The following is a 25,077-nucleotide window of genomic DNA, read 5'->3' on the forward strand; positions in this document are numbered from 1 at the left end:
CTCGGCATTCAGTGGACATAAAAGACAACACCCTGAGAAATTCAAAGTTCTTAATATAGAATGACAGATTTAATTCAAACAATGAATAAGGGGAGTTTTCCAAGCTGAGGAACAGAAAAGAATGAAGGTTTCGAGTACAAGGCCTTAAGAAAAACTTATGAAAGAACTGGCTGCCAATGAAGAGGCGACGATGCTTAGTTGCAGCAGAAGGTGACAAAGTATCATCCCCATAAACTTGAACAAGGAAATTCTCCTCCTCAGTTTTTTTCCAGCATAATTCACGCAAAAGACCATGAATATGACATGCTTTGATTCCTCCAAAGGACCTTTTACTAGCTACAATTACGAGATTTCTATCAATAAGACTGTTTAAGTAATCATTTGCTACGGCCTCCAAGCTTCTACCCCATTAACTTCACTGAATAAATCCCTCCGCGATCCATAACCATATCAACTAGCGTACAAGGATTTCAGAATCTTCGGGGAATTCTCCAATATAAACAAAACATGTACGCTTTCAAATGAAGAGGCAGGTGATTGTAACTAAGTTCTAGTATCTACATGTAGTCATCTTGGTTTTTGGCAATGATCGAACTTAAATGTTTGGAGACTTTCTCCCACACGTCGAGTGTCTTGTCTTTCACTGCCAGAATGCCAGCTATTGCGACAATCGCGAGTGGTAGTCCTTCACATTTTTCTGCTATATGCTTACCAATGCCAACCAACTCCGGTGGGCAACATTTATTCCCGAATACCTGTTTAATGTTAGATGTCTTACAACAAATATGACAATTCATAGCGTTAGTCTATAGCGTTTTTTCAAGAAAGCTATCTATTCCCCAGAAAAATGCGCACCTATTTGTTCGCCCGCTATCTTCTCTCCGGAAAAATGCCCGCCTACTTTTTCGCTAACATTTTGAATGAATCACGTTCACATCAACCTCCAACCCCCAATTTCTCTCTCTCTCTCTCTCTCTCTCTCTCTCTCTCTCCCACACACACACACACAAATGATGAATCCGATGACAGTCAAGCAGAAATCCTACACATCTTCGCCTATCTTTGCTCCAAATAAACAAGCCCTAAATCACAGTCCAGCAGAAACCCAGTTTCAAAATTGTACCCTTCATTGACTTCTAGATCTGGTTCTTTCTTCAGAGCAAACGAAGAGAACTCTCTGAGGTAAATCCACTATTTTCTACAAATCTTGTTATTTCCCTACTTTGGTATTTGCAATCGTTGTCGTCGGGAATCTGGTTCTTTAATTTGAAAGATGAGCGAATCTGTTCTCTCTTTGTAACTCTTACGTACTCTCGTTCTTTGACAAATGAATCTATTCTCTCTTTGTAACACATAACGAACTCTTAGCAAAAGAAACTATGGCAGGTAATTGTTTAATTTATTTCAGTCCCCTTCCTTGTTTTTGGTAAATTTTGAATTTCATGTGTACGCATTTGGGTTTCGAAATACTGTTCTAGCCCAATAAAGCTATCATTTGTATGTTTCGGGGAAAAATCAAAAGGAATAATCAACTTGTCAACAAAGCATTATTTCTACGTTTCTGTCCAAGTAGTGTCCACAACCCCATATTATTATTGCTAATGGTTGACATTAACATATTGCCCATGCAGTATTTGATAATATGCTTGAGTCAAATTTGGTTCTTCAATAACATATAGACCCATAATAGAAGGGGCAAAATCATTTGTGGTTTTCTCTCCAGATTCGTTCTTCAACTACTCTGTTGCGCGGCTTGCGCCCACTTGGTTGCCCCGATTCTGAGAGTTCGATGCCGTTAACGCACTTCTTCGCTGGAGAATTATCTATTTGGACTCCCACAGGTTGTAAGTCTCTATCTCTCTCTCTCTCTCTCTCTCTCTCTCTCACACACACACACACACACACACTAAATAGCTCGATTTTTGGCTTAATCTGTGATTCTTGTAATTGTAATTGGTTCACAACATCTTGAGACTGAGTTATTTTATGGAGATCCCTATGAATGTTACTACTACCAATGTTCTAAATGGCGCTTGGCGCTAGTAGGGCGGAGACCCACCTCCAAGCGCCAAGCCGCCTAGGCGGCTCCAAGCAATTCGGCGTTTTTTTTTTTTTTTAACATTTTTTTTTAACAATCTGTCATAATCTGTTTTTTTTAACAATCTATTTGTCGTTATACAATCAGTTTTTTTTTAAATACCAAAATAAAAAATAAAAACTCAAATCAGAAATACAAAAGAGTTCGTCTGCTTCGTTCGTCTGAATCTCTGGGAGCGTGGAGTATTGAATGAGGATGTAAATGTAATTGTAATATATATAGATATGATTTTGTAAAATTACATAATAAGCCCTTTTAGTTTTTATACTTTTGATCCTAGCCCTTTTACATTAATAGTATACAATTTAGGCCTCCAAAGACGCCGCCGAGCCCGCCAAGGGCCGCCAAGGCCGCCAAGTCCGCCAAGGCGCCAAGGCCGCCAAACACCGCCAAGGCCGCCTAGGCGGCCGCCAAACGCCGCCAAATCTCCTTGGGCGCCAAATCAAACGCCAAGGGGTATTGGCGTGGCGGCGGGGTGCCTCCAAGCGCCTAGGCGGCGCCTAGGCGGCCTCCAAGGCCGCCATTTAGAACACTGACTACTACTATACCTGGCCATTATCACTTCTCTTTGTTTTGTCATAAGATTATCCCTTTTCCATTTCCCTGCTAACAACTCTATTGTGCTTCTTGGCCCCCAAGGTTGTGGTAAAAATGTGGTACTAATCAATGCCCCTCTATGAATCTTAGAAGTTAATTGTTGCGACTACTTATTAGTAATATATATTTTTTTGTTTATTTATATGTTGACTTGGATATTTATATGTTGACATGTCAATCTTTGTTTATTCTACTATATACAGGTCAAACAATTGTAAGGCCATGGCTTCTTGTTTATTTTACTATATATTGCGATAGTCACCTTAATCATTTAATTTGGTTTTTGGTAATACAATTATGCGAAGGAATTGAAAAAAGTTGACTAGTCCATGCACCATATTCAGCTTCAACTAATCTGTTGTTTTTTTTTTTTTTTTGGTTATGGTCCATTCACCAAATGCACCAAATTCTCATTGATTTTTGACTTTCTCTTGTAGCTTTCACATTACTGTATAATGTATACTGAGTGTCCATCATCGTTTACCCTAAAGCCCAAACAACACATCAGCTGGGGTCAAATACTTAATAAAGAGCTAGGGATTTACCCCCATAGTCAGTTTTTAGTCCATCTTTGCTTTTTTATGAGCAAACTGATTTTGTCATAATCGTAGTGTAACATTACCAGTGGATTTATGCTAGTTATACTTCTTGAATGTAAAAGTTCAGCAAATTGTGGTCTATTGGTCGTTACTGCCTTAAATGGATAGGTGTTTGACTCTTTGTTGCCTGCAGTGTATAGCTGATTTTGATTTTCTTTCTTTGGTTCACCATTTGAAGTCTGTTTTTGGTTTACCTTGCATCTTTGTTCCACTTTAATTAATATTACACTGTTACCTTTCCATGATTATTCCTTGAAGCTGAAATGGCAAGGAGACAAGCTTTGTTTCCTGGAGACTCTGAGTTCCAGCAGCTGCTTCACATATTCAGGTATATTTGTTAAGTGTTGGCTAGTTACTTGCTTTCCTATAGTAGAAACCCTGGTAGGCAGCCAGGCTGGTGTCCTGGCTTATACTTCTCTTAGATTTTGGTTATGGTCCTGAAGCAATTTGGAGCAATTTGGTTCGGGCCTATGCTATGCTATTTATCCAAGTCATCCAGTGGTCCGAGCCTATGCTATGCTATTTATTGTGTTATTCTAGAACTGATTGGTACATAACATGTGGGTTGAAGTTATGTGGAGCAAAGGGTGTTTCCATTGTCGCTAGCGGTTTATTGGATTATGAGAATCAATGTATAGCAATTCGTAATGAAATTCAAGTCAAATAGCATCTGCTTTCGATTGCACTTGTTTTTGTGGTCTTAAGTAGCATAGACATTGAGATTGGGGGGACACAAACAATAACAGAAGAGTTGATTTCTGCTCACATCTATCCCAATATTTTTTGAGTATTTGGTGTCCTGTAATTCGTCATGCACTGTAAGGACAGGTTGAGTGGGAGAGGGAGAGTTGATGTTCATTTACAAAGTTTTGGGTAGAAAAGGAAGCGGAAGGTCATCAGATAAAACTTTTTCTGAAATTTCTTTGGATGGAAGATACATCAATATAAAAGTAAGTAAGATGATGGTGGTTCACTTCTCTTTGATATTAGACACACAAATGGTCATTATTACAGCTTTTGTTTCATAGCATTACCTTCATTACAGTAGTAGCCACAGATTGCACTTGCACAATAGTGCATTCTGAATCCATTTCCGATTACCATTTACAAACGGGCTATTGACCTCTTGTACATGCATTGTTGAAGGATGATGGGAACACCAACGGATAAGCAGTGGCCAGGAGTCAGTTCTCTACAGGACTGGCATGTGTATCCCCAGTGGGAGCCTCAGAACTTGGCATGTGCCGTTCCAGCATTAGAACCTGATGGTCTCGATCTTTTATCGATAACGACTTAATGCTCGAATTTCGCTTCTTTTAGGTGCTTTATATCCACAAGAAGCTGGGACTTGCTATTCTTTTGCTTAGTATTGTTATAAATTTCTTTTTTATATATTAGTATAGATAGATTATAGTCATGCCTTGAAATATGAAATATGATGAAATTTTTAGTATTGTTATAAATTTCTGGCTAAGTGTTGAAGTGAAAGTCTCCAATGAAAACCAGTAGTTTGATTCTTCTTTTGTGGTGACTGGTATGATTTTACGAGAAGCAGTTCAGTGTGTGTTTACTCTCTTTTCATATGAGAAGTTTAATATGGAATCCCATACTCGACTAGAAATCCGTCAGAATACTCTTACATGATTCTAGTACTGTGGTTTCTTCCATTTTGGAAATGATTTTTGGAGCAGTTTATCTCAATGATTTTGGTTTCTGTGTTAACTGGATCAAATGTGGGCTACTGCCACCTCTTATTACTGATGAGATCATCTTTGCAATGTTAATTTCAGGAAGTACTAGCTGCCGATGTCATAGATCATATCTTTGCAATTGTTTTCTTCGGACTTCTACTACATGCTACATCTTTTCGGGGATGATTTTTGCTGGTACAACTTCTAATACAACTTCAACCTACGGGCATGTTTCTCATATTTTGGAGGGTTTCAAGTAGCCCATTTATGTGGTTGGCTTTGGGAGCAGAAAGGGTATAGCCTCGGCAAAGAAGCAAGCTTCAAGTAAAGAAAATCTGTGGAATGAGATAGTTGGCCAAGTGCATGATTACATTTTCAGGAAAATAGAATTGCATTAGTTATTTTTTAATGAGTCCAATTAGTTGGGCTCTTTTATGTAGTTTTTTTGTTGGGAAATTGTTTCCCAAGCTAATGTAATGAATTTTTATTGTATATTGACATTTGGGTATAGTTGGTGTTGAATGGAATAAATCATTTTTGTTTCTTAAATAAAATTACCATGATTTTATTTGCAAATGCTAATATATTGGTATTTATTGAATTTTTAAAAAAATGCAAAAAATTGGCTAATATAGCGTTCCTAAGACGTTGTAGAAACTTAACATTCAATAGCGTTTTTAAAATGCTGTAAAAATTTTACATTTTATAGCGTTCTTAAAACGCTGTAGAAACTTTACATTCTATAGCGTTCTTCAAACGCTGTAGAAACTCTACGTTCTATAGCGTTCAAAAAACGTTGTCTTATGTCTAAGACTTTTAACAACATTGGCTAATACAGCGTTTGGAAAAACGTTGTATATATCATTTAATAGCGTTTTTCAAACGCTGTAAAATGTGATTTTTCTTGTAGTAATTAATAATTGTAATTATATAAAACATGAATCAAGTAATAGGAGTTTAACAGTTCATATGACAAGAATCAGAAATATTTGAAATAGAAATTCTTAAACAGAAATTAGAAATAGGAAACATATGACAAAAGTACAAGGAAGCATATGTTCAAATCACTATGTTTAGTCATACTACATATACTAATTATCTTTTCTTTTTCTTTTTTGAAACAAATACCTTCTTTTGTAACAACTCCCAACTGTAACTTTTTTGTAAGAGAGCCAAACAATGCCAGACGCAGTGGATGCTATCAGGTTCAACAAGTAGTCGACTAGTGAACATCACTTTACTGCCATTGCATTCCTTAGGGAGTGATCTTAATTTCGATATCATTCTAGGCTTCAATGCCCCATATGTCATCCATGACAATGAGATATTTCTTACCCATCAAGCATTTATGCGTGTCTTCTCCAATTTATCCTTAGTAATCTTCTCGTAATCTCCATGTTTTTTTGGGGAAGCTGATTCCAAAATACGAATCAACTAATCTCTCTTCATAGTCATATCATATTCTTGAGAAACATTGACCCACGCACGAATATCAAAGGTTTGTAACATTCTAGGATGATCATACACTTCTCTTGCCAAAGTAGTTTTGCCACCTCCACCTCCAGCTGCACTGATGATTGATATTATCTCTAGATGTTCACCCTCTCCATATCTGCACAAATACGCTCACTACTCAGTCCAACAAAACGACAGTATTGAATCATCTTTATAAAAAGTCATGAATGTAGATCTATTCCATAATCCGCCAATTGCTATTCTAATCTCCACCCCAAAAAAGTAGATAAGATAAAATATCAGTGAAAAAGCCACCTTCAAATTGCCATTAAAAATGACGTTTAAAGCCATTCATAATTTAGGTCCAAATTAAAAGGGACCTGTAGCATACCACAACCACCAGTACTTTCACCATTATCAGACACGCTAGAAGTCCATCGGTACGACGTCACACGAGTTCCAATGGAAATCAACGACCTTATCCCTGTATTTAGTAACAAGCGGTGAACAATGAGAGAACCAAACTCGATCTCATGAGCAAACTGCAACAAGGAAATTAATGGTCATGAACAGAATTCAAACAGGAATTGATGGCGACGTACGAAGACACAAGCCGATTAGCAAAATTTTGGCTTTTTGTTTCTCTTGCATGTTTCATTGGCTTCAAGGATTTTCATTAACTACAAGTCGGTCAATCTTGCATTATTATTTTCAATACTACATGACAAATGCAGAACTTCCAGTTAAGCAATAGGCAAAAAAGCCAATAAACACTTCTTTTCTGCAGATGCACTACTCACTACAAGAAAAAGTATGTTTAGTGACGAAAAAGTGGCGACAAAATTTAATTTCGTCGCTAAATGAGTATATTTGGCGACAAAAAAATAAATTCGTCACTGTTTTGATAACTGCCTTGACAAAATTATTTTGTCACCAATTATAACTATTTGGCGACGAAAAAGATATTTTTGTCACCAAAGGCTCCTATTTGGTGACGAAATAAAATTTTCGTCGCCAAAAGAGTAAAAAAGGAGACGAAATTATTTTTTGTCGCCAAAGATAACTATTCGGTGACGGAAAAAATATTTTGTCGCCAAATGAACCAATTTGGCGACGAAAAATATTTTCGTCTTCTTTTTACGTTTTCAGTGACGAAAAATTTATCCTTTGGTGACGAAATTTATGAATTACGCTTTGTCACCAAGTATTTTTCGGGCATAACTCTTTGCTCAGAACTCCGATTGAGATAATTTAAATTGGGTTTGAACAATAACATAAAGAGCTACGATTTTCATGTTTATTAAAATTACTAATTTTAATGTTTAATAGTTCAAAATGACGTTCAAAATATATTTTAATGTTCAATGTATGTGTTATATATTAGATATTTCAAACATATGCTGAAAAGTTTGTGTGGTGTAGTTGGTTAAAGCTTGCGTGCAAAACTTAGGAGACTCGGGTTCGAAACCCCGCAGGAGCAAGATAGTGAGATTTTTTTCACATATAAAAATGTCTTTCGTGACGAAAAATTTCGTCGCCGATGGGTCACCTTTGACTAGCCAAAGGGAATAATTTGTGAGGAAATTTTTTGTCATCAAAAAAGCACAATAGGTGACGAAGAAAATTTTGTCACCAAGTCATTTTTCCGTGACGAAATTTTTCGTCACCAAAAGGCACTATAGGTGACGAAAAATAGATTTCGTCACCAGGTAGGAATCCTCGACAACCTTTAGTCGACAAATTTTTTTTCGTCACCTATATTATTTGTGACGAAAAACATACAATTTGCGACGATTTTCATTCGTCACCCAATGCAATTTTTCTTGTAGTGACTTAAAGAAATCAAGGACAAACGGTCTAAACCAATTCCAGCTGCTACTTCAGGATAAAAGCAGCTAAGATGATATTTGAATACCCCTCATTTAGCATATAGATGCCTCAACTTTACCCTCTTAAATATATCGCTTGGTAATAGAATGGTTTCCCAATTAAGGTTATTCATACTTGAAGGTAAAGGGTTTCTAGGTTGAAGGAGTCGAAAAATTGCTCAAAGATCGATGGGTCATTTGGTAAATGAAATAGATTACTTGTTAATATTTCTCCTTAGCATTCAGAGGAGATACAAAAAAACATCTTGAGATGTTTAAGGTTTTGCTCAAAGGATGACAGATTTGATCCACACGATAAATGAGTGGAGTTTGGCATGCCGAGGGACAGAAACGAATGAACGTTTCGAGTACAAGACTTTAAGGAAGCCTCATGAAGGAACACACTTAAAATGAAGAGGTGACGATGCTTAGTTGCAGTAGGAAAAGTATCATCCCTGTAAATTTGCACAAGGAAGTTATCCTCGGCTTTTTTCAAACATAATTCATGCTGAAGATCATGGATACAACATGCTTTAATTCCTCCAAAGGACCTTTTCCTAGCTACCATTACGAGATTTCTCCCAATAAGACTGCTTAAGTAATCCTTTGCTATGTCCTCCAACCTTTTATCCCCTTCACTTTGCTGAATAAAACCCTCCGCGATCCATAACCATATCAACTAGCATACGAGGATTTCAAAATCTTCAGGGAACCCTCCAATATAAACAAAATGCGCTTTCAAATGAAGAGGAAGGTGATTGTAACTAAGTTCTTGTATCTGCCTGCAGCCGTCCTGTTTTTTGGCAACGATAGGACTTAAACATTTGGAAACTTTTCCCCACACTTTGAGGGTCTTGTCTTCATCTACCAGAATGCCAGCTGTTGCGAGAATCGCGAGTGGTAGTTGCTTCGTTTTTCGATATATATCAAACGATAACCCCAAGCGTAGGGTAAATACGTCCAGTTGAAGCATAATAATCCGGAAGACTGGTATCGTACCCAAGGGAAAATTTATTATGGCTTGGATGGATTTGTAGATGTAAGCAAGGTTTTCGGCTTTTAGATAGCCAACTTTGTTTTACTTTAAGCGGTGGAAATAAAAAGGCTAGATTAAAAGCGAATAAACTAATAAAAGGCAGGCTAGGTCTAGGAGATCCTAACACCCACGACTCAAGTCCAATTACATTTCTCACCCAATTACGCGGTTTGAAAAACTTAACCCGAAAGATAAAATGGTTCGTCTACCAAGCAAGCTCTAGAATTCATTTAGCAAACGCCTAGTGCGACAGAGCTCCAAGCATCATGTGTGTAAGTAGGCGATGCTCTTACCTACACATGATCAAGGAGGTTAACACCTCGTGCGATTTGACAAACAAACCCGAACTTCACATCGATTTTCGTACCAAAGATTCAAACTTTATGGTGAAAAATACAATTTTACTCGAGCCATGAGGTGCTAATCATGTCACACCCTCGATTTTAAACATAATAATAAATGAATTTCCATAAATAAAATCTCACAATTATCCGTACGATACCCCAAAATAGGTTTACGTTTCCATGAGGTTACATCCTTGGCTTCGAGGCCCAAATCGTCATAATTACCGAATATCAAAAGAGAGTTAAGAACTTACAATATTCCTTAGTCAAAAGATTTACAAATAGTGTTACAAAGACATCTTCCAAAAATAGATTTACAAAGATGGCTAAATAACCCTTCAATGTTAGCTTTCAAAAGAATATTCACTTCCATGCACTCCAATCATGATGCTACTGCCCTGGGTTAGTACCTGAAAGATAATGTAAGGTATGAGCTACACTAGCCCAGTAGAAAGCTCTAATCTAACAATGTATGCAAATGAAACGTAGGAGTGATCACATGATGAACAAGGCAACAAGTCTTGATGAATGGGTAACAACGGCAATTCAAAATCCAATCTTTCAAGCACCATGTGTCCAAGTGTGTTTCGTACAAGTGTCTTAAGCCGAAGCTCCTGCCGGGCTTGTTAAAGAACCCCGAAGTCCTCTGCCAGGCACCTTACCCGATGGGAGGTCCTGAAGTATAAAACATGAGCATATAGCTCCTGCCAGGCTTGTTAAAGAACCCCGAAGTCCTCTGCCAGACACTCACCCGTCGATGAGTCCTAAAACGTTCTCGTCGTGTCCGTAAAGTTTCGAAATCCTTTTTCCAACTAGTCTGTACCGTTCAAATCCAACTTTGGTTTATAAAGCGATTTTCGTAAATCACGATCAAATGAGTATTAGGGTCTTGGATACATCCAACGAAGTCATTAGGTGCGAGTAATCATGTAAAAGATCTTTCGGAAAGTATTAGAGTAGGTTGGAATTGATTGGGAACCAAAACGGTGAAAAATGAAGCAAGACAGTAAAAGCTGGAGATAAGCAACAGGTATCGATACCTAATACAAAGGTATCGATACCATTTGGTCAAAAATGATTCCAGACGCAAGGGTATCGATAACAATGGCAAATGGTATCGATAACAAGTGATTATCTGGGTTTTTGAACACAAAGGTATCGATAACAAAGGCTAAGGTATCGATAACAAAGGCTGTTCGAGCAGAATTTCTGCAGATTTTCATGGGTTTCTAGACAACAACAACTTCAACAAACAACAACAATCAAAGACACCAATCAAGCTACAAGAAATAAGTCATAAACATATATTGAAAGTTAGAACTCCCTACCTCAAAGATCGAAGAACGAATTCAAAGAATTTCCAAGCCCTAGCCCCAAATCTTGAAACCGAATGGAATATGACTCTACCGAGCTCAAACCAACGATAAACGAGCTCTACTACGCAATGTAACGAAGGATTGAAGGTTGTTTTGTGAAGGCTCTAGGGTGATTTTGGGTGAGAGCAAGAGAGAGGGTGAGGGAGCCGGGAGAGGGAGGAGGGAACGGGGGAGTGAGAGAGAGGAGTATTGGGGAATTTTTATTCCCTACACACATACATATACTATATATATACACACTAAGCACATATCACACACTCACCCCTCAAATGCAACATTTTATCACATTAGCCCCAATTCTCAATAACTCAAATCAATTTGCAATGTTTGATTTCTTATAAAACATTTCAATAGTTTTATAAATTTACGTGTCTTTACAAATCACCCCATGACCTAACTTTGGAAAACTACTCACACATATCTATGAAGATAAGAGCAAGCAAAAATCTAGCTAACATATTTGAAATAACAACACTTGAAGAAAATTAGATTAAACGATAAATCGGATGATCGTCTACAACTTTAATGAAGGCTAAAGTAGCATAAAACTGAAATGGTCAATGAGTTAAGTGTTTGTGTCAACTTGGTCCCTGTAGTTGTAATTGACTCGATTTACACTATGTACTTTCCATTTTGTTCCAATTTGGTCCAATTACTAACTGCCGTTAGTCTTTTTAAATAAAGACAAAAATAAACCAATTTTTTCGTCTTTATTCAAAAAAAAATTGAATTTCGATGGTAATTTTTTACTTTTTAGATTCCTCTTGTCATCATGAAGCAATAATCTCCAAAAGATTGACAAAAAACTAACAAATGCAAAAAAAAAATTGAATAAGGATAAAAAAAAAAGCCATTTGGCATATTTAGCCGAACAACCCCTGAGTTTATGTAATATTCTGACTTTTGGACATGGTTCTTTATCTTGTTGTGACTTTTGAATCTATATCATGTTGTGTGACTTTTGGACATGATTCTATATGCATTTTCAGTACTATGCAGAAAAATATGGCATTTCAGTACTTGTCCACAAGTTGAACAAGTAGACAATACCAGTGGTTATGTTGCCTCATGGCTGATCATGAAAATGCTGAATTGGAGGGCAACTTTTTGTAGAAAACTATAACCAAATTTCTTCTCAGGTGCCTCCTTATCAATGGAGAATGGAAGAATGAGCTATGTTTTGGTTCACAGGAATATTAGGTAGGCCTGTGCAAAAAATCCGCCCACCCGCGGACCCGACCCGACCCGAAGGGTCTCAGGCGGGGTCGAACATGTGGTTCAGATAGGCACAAGTTCATTTTCTGTTAAAAATCAGATTTCGGTTTGGGGTCTGGATTGGTGTGTTTCTTACCCGACCTGACCAATTTATAAGGATTAATTCAATTTTTGGTTGAACCTGACCCGACCCAATGTAATGAATCGAGCTCGCGGACGGTTCTTACTCCTTTTTGGTACGGTTTTTGGGCCTAAAACATTTGTTACCCGACATGTAGGCTTAGGTTCGAGGGTTAAACTTGACCCGCCCGACCCGTGCATACCCCTAATATTAGGACAAGAGGGGAATGAGAGAATTACTGTTTTAACCTCAAAAAAGTAGGCCATTTGATTTTGTTGTTAAAAGGACTAACGACGGTTAGTAATTGGACCAAGTTAGAACAAAATGGGAAGTACAGAGTGTAAATCGAGCCAATTACAACTACAGGGACCAAGTTGACACAAACACTTAACTACAGGGACCATTTCAGTTTTTTTCCCAAAATTAAATATTCAAAAGCTGAAAATGAAGAACACTAAGAACATTCAAAAAGTAATTCAAAATCTAGGCTAGATCTAAAATTATGCAATCAAAAGTTGTTTGTACAAGTGACATCACTCCTATTTATATCTCCAAGGTTTGCGCACGGAATATGCTCAAAATGCTCCCAAAAATGCCCGGCTAAAACCCTCAGCATCAATGGAGAATGACTTAATGCTGCTGTGCTAAAGGCCTCGGCATCGATTGAGGTTGAGACTTCCCATCGATGCCGAAGTGGCTTCAAGGCTGCTGAGGCTGCTGCTAGCTGATTCAGTACTGATTGAGCACGTTTCTTCCCATCGATGCTGATGCAGTTAGGTGCTGTCGAAGGAGCTCGCTACTGATGGAAGAGTTTTCCTTCCATCGATGCCGAGGCCCTTGTGGCCAGCACTTGGTTTTGCTCTCTGCCTTGGCCATCGCCTTGCCTTGGTGAGCCGTCGGGTCTTTGAATGTTTGTTCTTGGATTCTGGTGACTCAGTTCTTGATCATCTTTAAACCTTGGATGTCTTGACAAACTTTGGCTTTAAAACTCCTACATCGCACGACTTTTCTACGAAACAGAACTAGAATACTTTACGTGCAAACATAATTAAGAATAACTAAATTAACAATAAAAATAACTAAGACTAGACAACTAGCGCCCCCTTCAATGCATTATCGGGTGCTTATCAGTAGTCCTTCACATTTTTCTGCTATATGCTTACCGATGCCAACCAACTCCGGTGGGGAACATTTCTTCCCGAATACCTGTTCAATATATATGTGTAGTATTAGATGTCTATAAATGTAATTACATAAAACTTGAACCAAGTAATCGGAGTTTAACAATTCATATATATGACAAAAATAAGAAACATTTAAATTAGAAATCCTTAAAAAGAAATACGAAATAGGAAACATATGATAAAAGTACAAGGAAGAATATGTTCAAATCACTCTGTTTAGTTATAGTATGTATACCAATTTTCTTTTCTTTTCTTTTTTTGAAACAAATACCTTCTTCTGTAACAACTCCCAACTACAACTATCTAGTAAGTGGTAAGGGAGCCAAATAATGAGGGATGCAATGGAAGCTATTAGGTTCAACAGGTTGTCGATTAGTTAACAATTAATACTTTATTGCAATTGCATTCCTTAGGGAGTGATCTTTGGATATCATTCCAGGCTTGAGTGCCCCATATATCATCCATGACAATGAGATATTTCTTACCCTTTAAGCATTTGTGCGTGTCTTCTCCCAATATATCCTCACTACTCTTCTCATAATCTCCATGGTTTTTTGGGGGAGCTTATTCCAAAATACGAATCAACAAATTCCTCTTCATAGTCTTATCATAATCTTGAGAAACATTGACCCATGCACGAATTTCAAAGGTACGTGACATCAAAGGATGATTGTACACTTCTATAGCTAAAGTGGATTTGCCGCCTCCAATTGCACCAACAATTGATATTATCTCCAGCCGTCCACCCTTTCCACTGTCGAGTCGTGAAGCTTTCCCATTAATGTCTCTACCTCCTCTTTGAAACCAACCACCACCTTCTTTTCTGCCACTTTGGATGTGTTGCTCCCTCCTGATAAACTTAAACCTCCTGTCGGGAAAAAAGAAGAAGGGTTATAATATCTGACAATCTCCGGCCAAGATTCAAAGTTAAGTAGGCCTTTAGTGGGTTAATTAGAACTTACTGGCCGGTCACGGATCTTAATCTATGGATTTGGGTCATGACATATGTATTCGATTCGATACAGAGAACATGTATTAATTTGACCTATCATATTATTAACATATTCACATGGAATCAATATGTCCGCCTAGTTTGGGAGGAGATAATTAACCAATATGGGACAAACTCCAACACTCTAGACCCCCGACTTGCACGTGAAGAGGTAAACAAACGATCCATAAGTCTTGGATCACAACAAATAAAGGGGAACAAAATTCTCCGAAACCTTAGCTCTGATACCATATTAGATTGTTAACCACCAACTCATCTAAAAGCTTAAGCTGTTAGAAGGAGGGTCTGAGAGGCAACTTTATTTCCTCAGCACAGATTAAGGTACAAATTAATGTTTATTGCAGAAAGCTTTGCAGCTATGGTTGCCATTTCTCTTCTCGTATGGTTTATAACAATTGGTTTCTATGTGGTTGAGATAGCATAACCCATCTAGCTTGGAAAAGAATTTGAATCCATTTGAGGGATCGGTATATATATAGCACTACAACAATAAACAGAAATGCCATTCTCAGAAACTATAGAAATATTAATCATCCTAAAACAAGGCTATCAACGGAGTACTTATAGAGGTCACGCCTGTACTAATTAGCCAGAAAATATGAGCTTTATCTAAATTTAGTAGTGAAATCAGGTTCTTCTGCCACATAACCAAATCCCAAAAAAAAAAAAATCGAAGTTCATATAACTGAGATCTAGAAACGATGCTTCCAATAACAGTTTGTAAAAACAACAAATTTCATGAAAGAATTTCCTATGTATCTCATCGACCACTAGAAACATGCACTCACCATTGACAGTGATGAGAATAGTCATAGACTCATAGAGCATAGGCTAATGGTGGTTTATCAAATAAATTAACCAGCTTCCAAGTGAAGATCGAAGGGGAGATAAAGAAGAGATCGACGATGGGGACAATAGGGACAATTGCCAATAATTAAAAATTTGCTGTAATCCAAATGACTAAAATTTGATGACACAGACGTGAATGACACACAGCCACACAAAGCACTCTATTATACAAACTCCCCACTTCACACATTTGGCACTCTCATTACTCTCTCACCTCACTCTCTGCCTGTCACCTTGCACACACACCAGGCCCACAAAATTTAGCTTACCATTATCCAACAGCATAGACAGTAGAAATTAAAACCGAGGTTTATGAGAAATGCATGGACAGTCACTTCTGTCGTGGTTCCAACTAATAATAATTATATTTGGCCAAGAGATTTATGCCATCATCATCTCCTCTTGCATTTCTTCGCACTTCCAGAATCTCCTTGGCCGATGTCTCCGCAGAGCGACTGCACCTAATTACGTCAATTTTGCAAAGTTCGTTTAGATTAGCAAACTCAATCGGGATCTGCTTCAGCTGTGTGCAATGATTAACCACTAAGACCTCAAGTCTCGGAAATGGATCTTTGACAGCATTCCATTCTTTGATGTCCAGATCCTGCAACCTCAAGTACTTGAGTTGAGAGAACCCCTCCTCAACTTCACCTGCGATCCAAATTGGTCCTCGACAGGCCCGCTCTAATAATTTGAGAACCTCAAGGAACGGCAAGGTTTGGAGGATTGATAGCTCCTCCCATTTTAAGCACGTATTCCCCAAAGTTAGCCGTGTAACAGTCGGAGGAAACTTCAGCTCTGGCGGAAGGGTAGTTGCCTCGTTCGGAATGCGGCATTGGTTAAAACTGAGTGTCTCAAGGCAATTCAAGAACTCTAGGTCGGGGAGCATCAAAACAAAAGCATTGGATATTAGTTCCCCATGAAATCCTAGCTTCCTAAGTTTGGGAGTCCTTACCAAGAAATTTCGGCACTTCTCACAAGGACATATTGGATGCAAGGTCTGTAAGCTATCCAAGTTGAGCGAAGGGTCAAAATTAATTCCAGCTGCTACGTCAGGATTACGGCCTCTGCTAAGATGATATTTGAATACCCCTCCTTTAGCATATAGATGCCTCAACTTAACCATCTTAAATGTATCGCGAGGCAACAGAATGGTTTTCAAATTCATGCCAATCGACCGAGCTTGGAGATAAAGGGTTTCTAGGTTGAAGAGGTTGGAAAATGGAGATACAAAGTTCGATGTGTGAACTGGTAAATTAAGTGCCAAGAATCTCAAATGAACTAGATGTGCTATATCTCCTTCGCATTCATCGGAGATAAAACACAATACCCTGAGAAGTTCAAAGTTGTCAACAAAGAATGCCAAATTTGTTTCAGGGCATTTAAAAGTGGAGTTTCGCGAGACGAGGCACAGAAGAGAACGAAGGTTTTGAGTACGAGGCATAAAGGAAAAGTACTTACGAAAGAACCGGCTGCCAATGAAGAGGCGACGATGGTAAGTTGCATCATGACGTAAAGAAGTATCCTTGTAAATTTGCAAAAGGAAAGTATCCTCCTCAGCTTTTTTCAAGCATAATTCACGCAAAAGATCATGGATACGGCATGCTTTAATTCCTCCAAAGGACCTTTTCCTAGCTACCATTACGAGATTTCTATCAATAAGATTTCTTAAGTAATCTTTTGCTACGTCCTCCAAGTGTTTATCCCCTTCAATTTGCTGAATAAATCCCTCTGCGATCCATAACCATATCAACTCGCGTACGAGGATTTCAGAATCTTTGGGGAATCCTCCAACATAAACAAAACATGCTTTCAAATGAAGAGGCAGGTGATTGTAACTAAGTTCTAGTATCTTCATGCAGCCGTCCTTGTTTTTGGCAATGATCGAACTTAAACGTTTGGAAACTTTCTCCCACACGTCGAGTGTCTTGTCTTCAACTTTCAGAATGCCAGCTATTGCGACAATCCCGAGTGGTAGTCCTCCACATTTTTTTGCTATCCGCTCACCGATGCCAACCAACTCTGGTGGGCAAAATTTCTTCCCGAATACCTGATCCATAAATATGTGCAATATTAGATGTATATAATTGTAATTACATAAAACTTGATCCAAGTAATAGGGAAATGATGTGACAAGAAATAATAATATTTTAAAATAGGAATTCTTAAAAAGAAATTAGAAATAGGAAACATATGACAAAAGTACAAGGAAGCATATGTTCAAATCAGTATGTTTAGGTATACTACGTATACTAATTTTCTTTTCTTTTTCCTTATGAAACAATTACCTTCTTTTCTAACAACTCCCAACTGCGACTTTCTGGTAAGGGAGCCAAATAATGTGGGACGCAGTGGATGCTATTAGGTTCAACAGGTAATCGACTAGTGAACAACACTTTACTGTCTTTGCAATTTTCCTTAGGAAATGATCTTTGGATATCATTCCAGGCTTCAATGTCCCATATGTCATCCATGACAATGAGATATTTCTTACCCTTCAAGCATTTCTTCGTCTCTTCTCCCAATTTATCCTCACTACTCTTTTCGTAATCTCCATGTTTTTTTGAGGAAGCTGATTCCAAAATACGAATCAACAAATCCCTCTTCATAGTCTTATCATAATCTTGAGAAACATTGACCCACACACGAATTTCAAAGGTTTGTAACGTCGTAGGATGATCATACACTTCTCTAGCCAAAGTGGTTTTACCGCCTCCAGCTGCACCGGTGATTGATATTATCTCCAGCGGTCCACCCACTCTATTGTTGAGAAGCTTTCCCATTAATTTCACCACCTCCTCCTTGAAACCAACCACCACCTTCTCTTCAGCCGCTTTGGATGTGTTTCTCCCTCCTGATGAGCTTGAACCTCCTGTTGGGAAATAAAAAGAAGGGTCATGGTCAAACAACTATCCTACTAGTACTCCAATAACAGCCCAGTGGTTTATATGAGTGAGTAAGTTTTTCTCAAAAGGTGCATTCCAATAGACTGACACAGTATTCAGAGAAGTGCTACAATACACACCTCTTATTTGGGTGTGTATCATATGCACTCTCATTAATTACCATTGGATGTTTGAAAAATGATTTGGACATTTTAAAATGTTACGATAGGTTACTAACAAATAACCTGTTACCAATACAACAGGTAAACCCTATGAATTAACCAAAATGGAAAGAAATCCCCTCAAGCCTCTCACTTTCTTCCCAACCAACGTATATCTTTCTTTTCCTTTGAAAAATTAGGCCCAATTTTATTTTTGATAATTAATTTATATTAAAAATAATAATTTAATTTTTTAAAACCTTTGAAGCAAAAATTATTTCAAGTGAAAATAATTTACTTCTTTAAAATACGTTGCTCTCGATAATTACTAAAGGAAAAAGATACTATCATTATTATATTGTAATAAAAGGTTAAGTTAAGGCATTTTTTTTACGGGATTTTTAAAGTGTTTCATATATGTAGCCAAGTTTTTGTGGAATTTTTTGAAATATTAAGATGTTTAACATTTTTCACAATACCTTGAATTGCATAGTGAACTTTCACATGCGGATCAAAAAAAAAATATTTCAGGTAAATAGTCCAATTAAAAGGAATAGCGAAGTCGATCATCCATATTAATCAGGTAGGAAACACTAACAAAGTTAATGGGTGATCAAGAAAGTGAAGGTGACGAGATAAATTTACCAATACATTTTAGAGTTATGTGTAAAAGACAACTATATTTAGGACGTGTTATATATTTTTTGGTCAATAGACATACTACTAGAGTTTTGTAAATTAGTGCTCACATCTGAATTACAAATAACAAATACTCATATTTGATAATGTAATCGACTACAAGTGTTATCGATACCAATCAATTACGCAATTGAAACCATAGAGAAATATAATCTATCATGTAATCAATTATTTGTGTTATTCAGAACAATTGATTTTGAAATCTATTACAATGTTGTTTTTAACTTATTTCACAATTGATTAGAGGACTTACTGAGACCCATCAATTAGCAAATCGATTGAGTAATCGACTTCACATTGTTTCCTAATTGTACTCAATTCAATTAAAAATTAAATCGATTATATTGTCTAATCGATTACATAATTGAACGTAACAGAATCGATTGATTATAATTTCTATTTACAAAATTGCAAAATCAATTATATATTTGATGATGATGTCTAATCAATTGAAAAATCAATTATAAAGTCTAATCGATTATGGAATTGAACATTGACATAATAGATTACATATTTGATTAACTACCCTTAAAAAAAATTGATTAAGTAATCAATTGCACAATTGATTATACATTATTAAAAAGTTATGAAATGGACTAAAATGTTACGATTCCGTAGTGAAAATGTTACGAATTGAAAATGTTACGATTTTTTTATAAAGTTATGAAACATACCAAAATGTTGTGACTCTAAAAAGGTTGCGATTGATTAGTGTAAAAGTTACGATATGCACTAAAACATTATGATTTGTAAGAAAAATGTTATGAATGAAAAGTTACGGATTTTTGGTATAAAAGTTACGATAGACCTAAAATGTTATGAATGACCGGTTCAGTAGGTAATTTTTTATGAGGTGGCACAATATGGATCATATAATAGGTACATATGATACACACCTTAAAGGGGTGTGTATTGAAAATTTTCCCCAATATTTACTGCTCTTATTCTTCCTTCACACATGACGTCCCCTTTGCTTTATTATATCCTCTTAGTCACTTCTTTTTCTTTTTGTATGGCTCGGATTTCTCTAATATTTTCCATATCTATTTCCTGAGATTTCATACAGTTAATTAGCATAAATTCTCGCATACGTATTTTCTAATATGGCCATAGTAAGGGTACTAAAAATTTAAATTTGTGTTTTGGAATTGAACAATTTCTGATATCCCATTTTCTAGAGCTTGTCACTAAAGAAATTTGCTTTGCTAACATCATATTTATGACATGCTATTATTCTCATAAGAGCCCGATATATATAGCTGAAACTGAAAACATATAAGACTAACGAGTTTTTGAATATTAAAATACTGAAAAAAATCTACCAATACCTTCACTTTTGAAAACAGAGTGCACAAGGAAACTATCCTCTTTGGCTTTTTTCAAGCTTAATTCACGCAGAAGATCATGAATACTGCATGCTTTAACTCCTCCGAAGGACCTATTCCTAGAAACCATTACCAGATTTCTATCAATAAGACTGTTTAAGTAATCATTTGCTACGTCCTCCAAACTTTCATCCCCTTCACTTTGCTGAATAAATCCGTTAGCGATCCATAAGCCTATCAACTCGTATATGAGGATTTCAGAATCTTTGGGGAATCCTCCAATATAGACGAAACACACTTTCAAATGAAGAGGTAGGTAATTGTAACTAAGTTCTAGTATCTCCATGTAACCTTCCTGATTTTTGGCAATGATTGAACTTAAACGTTTGGAAACTTCCTCCCACACGTACAGTGTCTTGTCTTCCACTGCCAGAATGCCAGCTATTGCGATAATTGCGAGTGGTAGTCCTTTACATTTTTCTGCTATATGCTCACCGATGCCAACCAACTTCGGGGGGCAAAATTTCTTCCCAAATACCTGTTCAAAATATATATGCGCAAGATGTATGTAGTTGTAATTACATAAAATTTGAACCAAGTAATAGGAGTTTAATAGTTCATGATATGACAACAATAAGACATACTTAAAACGAAATTAGAAATAGGAATCATACGACAAAAGTACAAGGAAGAATGCATATTTTCAAATAACTGTGTTTAGTTATACTACGTATACTAATTTTCTTTTTCTTTTTTGGAACAAAATACCTTCTTTTGTAACAACTTCCAACTGTGGCTTCTGGGTAGGGGAGCCAAATAATGAGGGACGCAATGGATGTGACTAGGTTCAACAAGTAGTCGACTTGTGAACAACACTTTACTGCCTTGACGTTCCTTAGGAAGTGATCTTTGGATATCATTCCAGGCTTCAATGCCCCATATGTCATCCATGACAATGAGATATTTCCTACCCTGCAAGCATTTGTATGTGTCTGTTCCCAATTTAACCTCACTACTCTTCTCGTAATCTCCATGTTTTTTTGGGAAAGCTGATTCCAAAATACGAATCAACAAATTCCTCTTCATAGTCTTATGATAATCTTGAGGAACATTGACCCATGCACGAATTTTAAAGGTCTGTGATGTAAAAGGATGATCATACACTTCTCTGGCCAAAGTGGTTTTGCCACCTCCAGCTGCACCGATGATTGATATTATCCCTAGTTGTCCACCATCTCCACTGTCTCGAAGCTTTCCCATTAATGTCTCTACCTCCTCGTCGAAACCAATCACCTCCTTCTCTTCTGCCAGTTTGGATGTGTTACTCCCTTCTGATGAACTTGAATCTCCTGTTGGGAAACAAAAAGAAGGGTTATGGTCAAGGAATTTGAATTTAGTATTATATATATACATATATATTATTTGATTTGTCATTGATGAATTTTAATCACTTAACTTGACGCGGGACTAGTTGAAGTAGACTTGTCTCCTATTTTTACTCCAACAAATCAAACCACTATCCTATTAGTACTCCAATAACAGTATTTACTCCTCTTATTCTTCCTTCACACACGACGTCTCCTTTGCTCTATTATTATATCCTCTTCATCACTGGTTTATGTATGGCTCAGATTCTATTATATTTTCCGTATATAGATCATATTTGCTGCTGGATTTCGTACAGTTTAGAGTGTCAAAAAACTAAACCGTCAAATTGTGAGTTTAATTCGATGCACGTAAGAGAACTCAAAGGTCGTATACATCCTGGAGAAAGAGCATCAACCCCGTGCAGAAGGGGTGTTATCCTTTCTAAGCCACAGTCTTTTCTATATCTATTTAATTTAGTAAGTTTGATTGATGTATATTACTTAGAATTATATACGGTTTTAGCACAAATTCCAATCACATACATTTTCTCCAAGAGCGCCATGGTAAGGTTAGTAAAAATTTAAATATGTGTTTTGGAATAGAACAATTTCTCATATCCCATTTTTCAGAGCCTGTCACTAAAAAAATTTTCTTTGCTTGTATCATATTTATGACATGATATTATCCCCATAAGAGCCCGGCCAACATTGCTGAAACTGAAAACATAGAACACTGGGTAGTTTTTGAAGATTAAAATACTGAAAAAATGTACCAATACCTTCACTTTCGGAAAAAGAGTGCTCAAGTTCTTCAACTGCTACTCCATTAATGTCATACATGTTCTCGTCATAAATCTGCTTTACCTTAGCCATAAGAGTCTTGATCTTCTTTTTGACACTTCTACAGAAAAATGTACCAATACCTTCACTTTTGGAAAAAGAGTGCTCAAGTTCTTCGACTGCTACTCCATTAATGTCATACATGTTCTTGTCATAAATCTGCTTTACTTTAGCCGTAAGAGTCTTGATCTTCTTTTTGACACTTTCAAGGTCAGGGGAAAGATGATTCCAATTTTGATTAGCCTTTAAAGCTTGAACTACAAACCGTTCTATGATATTCTCTGCCTCGAATACCACGTCTTTGATCTGCCTCACCAGATTCATCACTTCTAAATGCTCGTTGCGTTTCTTCTCTGTAACCTTAAGGAATCCTCTCATATACTCTATCTCCTCCTCAAGAGATTCAAGCTTCTCTCTTATGAATGATGAGAACCCAGAGCTCATTATATGTTGCTTCAAGTTCTCATGGAAAAAATCAACATCAAAGTCACCCATCTCTCTCTCCAAATGGAGATTGATCAGGTAAAAGCAAGTTAGAGATGAGATAGAGGAAGAACAAATTGATGGAACAGGTCTAGAATTGTGGTTTATAATAACAGCTACACCAGCTATGATACATAAAGATGTGTTCCCAATGTATAATTTTGGTTTATATAAGTCCGAATGCCACCACACCATTTGGTGGGCATACTTAATTATCTTATTGCGTAAATTCACTGATACCCCCTCTATTCTACTGAAATCACGTTGACAACCCTCTTACTCTATAAAATCATGCTGCTCCTCCTTGCTTTGTGAGTGTATGGGAGTTCATTTGTTTTTTTGAATGATAAAAAAGCTATGAAGCACCGACACCTCTAGAAATCGAAGTGTCGCAGTGTCCGGACATGAGGAAACGCGTGGGACACGTGTCCGTGTCCAATAATTTAATCTAAATTATTTAGGGGGACAAAACAAGGACATGGCTTGGGAAATAGAATCTCACCTTCCTTGATAGTTGAATGAGTGATCATTTAATAAAATTTAGGATTTTTCCACTTATTGCCAATTAGTTTTGAGATGGATGTAAAGTTTATATAAATGCTTCATTTACAGCAAATTTGATGAAGTTCACATGAGCCCGGCTCAGCACCCCCACCAACTAATATATAATAACAGCTCCAATAATATAAAATAAAAATCGGTATTATTATAATAAGTTGTGTTCCCTATGTATAAAAAAACTTCGGTAAAATTCAACTTGAGTTTTTTTGTTTGGTGGGCATATTTAATTGTCTTATTGGGTAAATTTCAGGGATACCCCCTCTATTCTACTGAAATCACATTGACAACACTCTTGCTCTATAAAATCATGCTGCTCCTCCTTGCTTTGTGACTGTATGGGAGTTCGTTTGTTTTTATGAACAATAAAAAAGGATCAATTTTCTTATTCCTTGAAGACGAATACAAAGATTAAAAGGACACACGACAATGGGGCATCACGATAAGGAGCATACACTAACATTTTGAGTTCATTATTTGTAAACTGTTAGTTGATCAAATAGATCAAGTACCTTTTTTTTGGAACAACCTAACATCAGGAGAAATGCATTCACCTATAAGAACACTACGCTAATTAGTTTACTAATACAAAATGACAAGAAATTGATAAATTCACGAAATTAAAACTCTCTCACCACCTCTTCTCTTTTCTCGTATCACCACCATTCTAACCTAATGATAGTCTCCCACACAAGCCCACCTAGGTTTTGTGTGATTACCACACCCCACGGCTTTGAAGAAGGCACCGCAAATTAGGCTCGATTTGGACAATATTAATTATTTTGTCTTTTTTCTTTAGATTGTTAGTTTTGTGTCAATTTCTTTTTTTAATTAGTCATTTGCAACAAGGAAGGAAATATAAAAGCAAATAATTCTATCTGAAATTAAAATTTTCACTAAAGACAAAACCCATCAACTTTTTTTTTTTTTTTTGCAGTATATTGTCATTTCTGAATTTCTTTTAAGTTCTACTCATAATCTTTTATATTCTTAGCTCAAAATAAAAAAAATAAATCAAGTCACTTCAAACTTGAGTTTAGGAAAATGACTTGTGCACCTCACTTTTTTGTAAGTGCACTTCAAATTTTGTGTTGTAGTCGGTTTTTTTTTGGTATATTATCTTAAGCGTAGAGAAAGATAACTTGGAAGTGCATCTTTGAAAATGTGGAGTGTAAAAATAATTTTCTTTAGATGACTTAAACACTTTGTTAGTAATTCAAAATTATCTAGATATGGGCCCAATCTTTCGGCTCCCCAATTCTCTCTGATCACCGGCCACATAGAAATGGATCTTTTTACGATACACCTTATAAA

General features: G+C 36.7%; 2 protein-coding genes across 2 annotated transcripts in view; both read right to left on the minus strand.

The window, feature by feature from the left end:
* Nucleotides 1–403: 403 nt before the first annotated feature.
* LOC131316434 (putative late blight resistance protein homolog R1A-3) lies at nt 404–6,513 on the minus strand. The gene is made up of 2 exons (XM_058345796.1): nt 6,114–6,513; nt 404–755 (listed from the first exon to the last, which is right to left on the minus strand). The coding sequence occupies exons 1-2, from the start codon at nt 6,294–6,296 to the stop codon at nt 558–560; spliced, it is 381 nt and encodes a 126-aa protein (XP_058201779.1). The 5' UTR covers nt 6,297–6,513; the 3' UTR covers nt 404–557.
* Nucleotides 6,514–15,636: 9,123 nt separating this feature from the next.
* Nucleotides 15,637–25,077, minus strand: part of LOC131316425 (putative late blight resistance protein homolog R1B-23) — a 113,511-nt gene continuing 104,070 nt past the window's right edge. The window contains exons 4-5 of the mRNA XM_058345780.1: nt 17,734–18,317; nt 15,637–17,495 (exon numbers count right to left, since the gene is read on the minus strand). Of these exons, the coding sequence (XP_058201763.1) occupies nt 15,798–17,495; nt 17,734–18,317 (2,282 nt within the window). The 3' untranslated portion in view covers nt 15,637–15,797. The remainder of the gene's footprint in view (nt 17,496–17,733; nt 18,318–25,077) is intronic.

This window comes from Rhododendron vialii, chromosome 2a, assembly GCF_030253575.1.
Source record: "Rhododendron vialii isolate Sample 1 chromosome 2a, ASM3025357v1".
NCBI classification, from domain to species: Eukaryota; Viridiplantae; Streptophyta; class Magnoliopsida; order Ericales; family Ericaceae; genus Rhododendron; species Rhododendron vialii.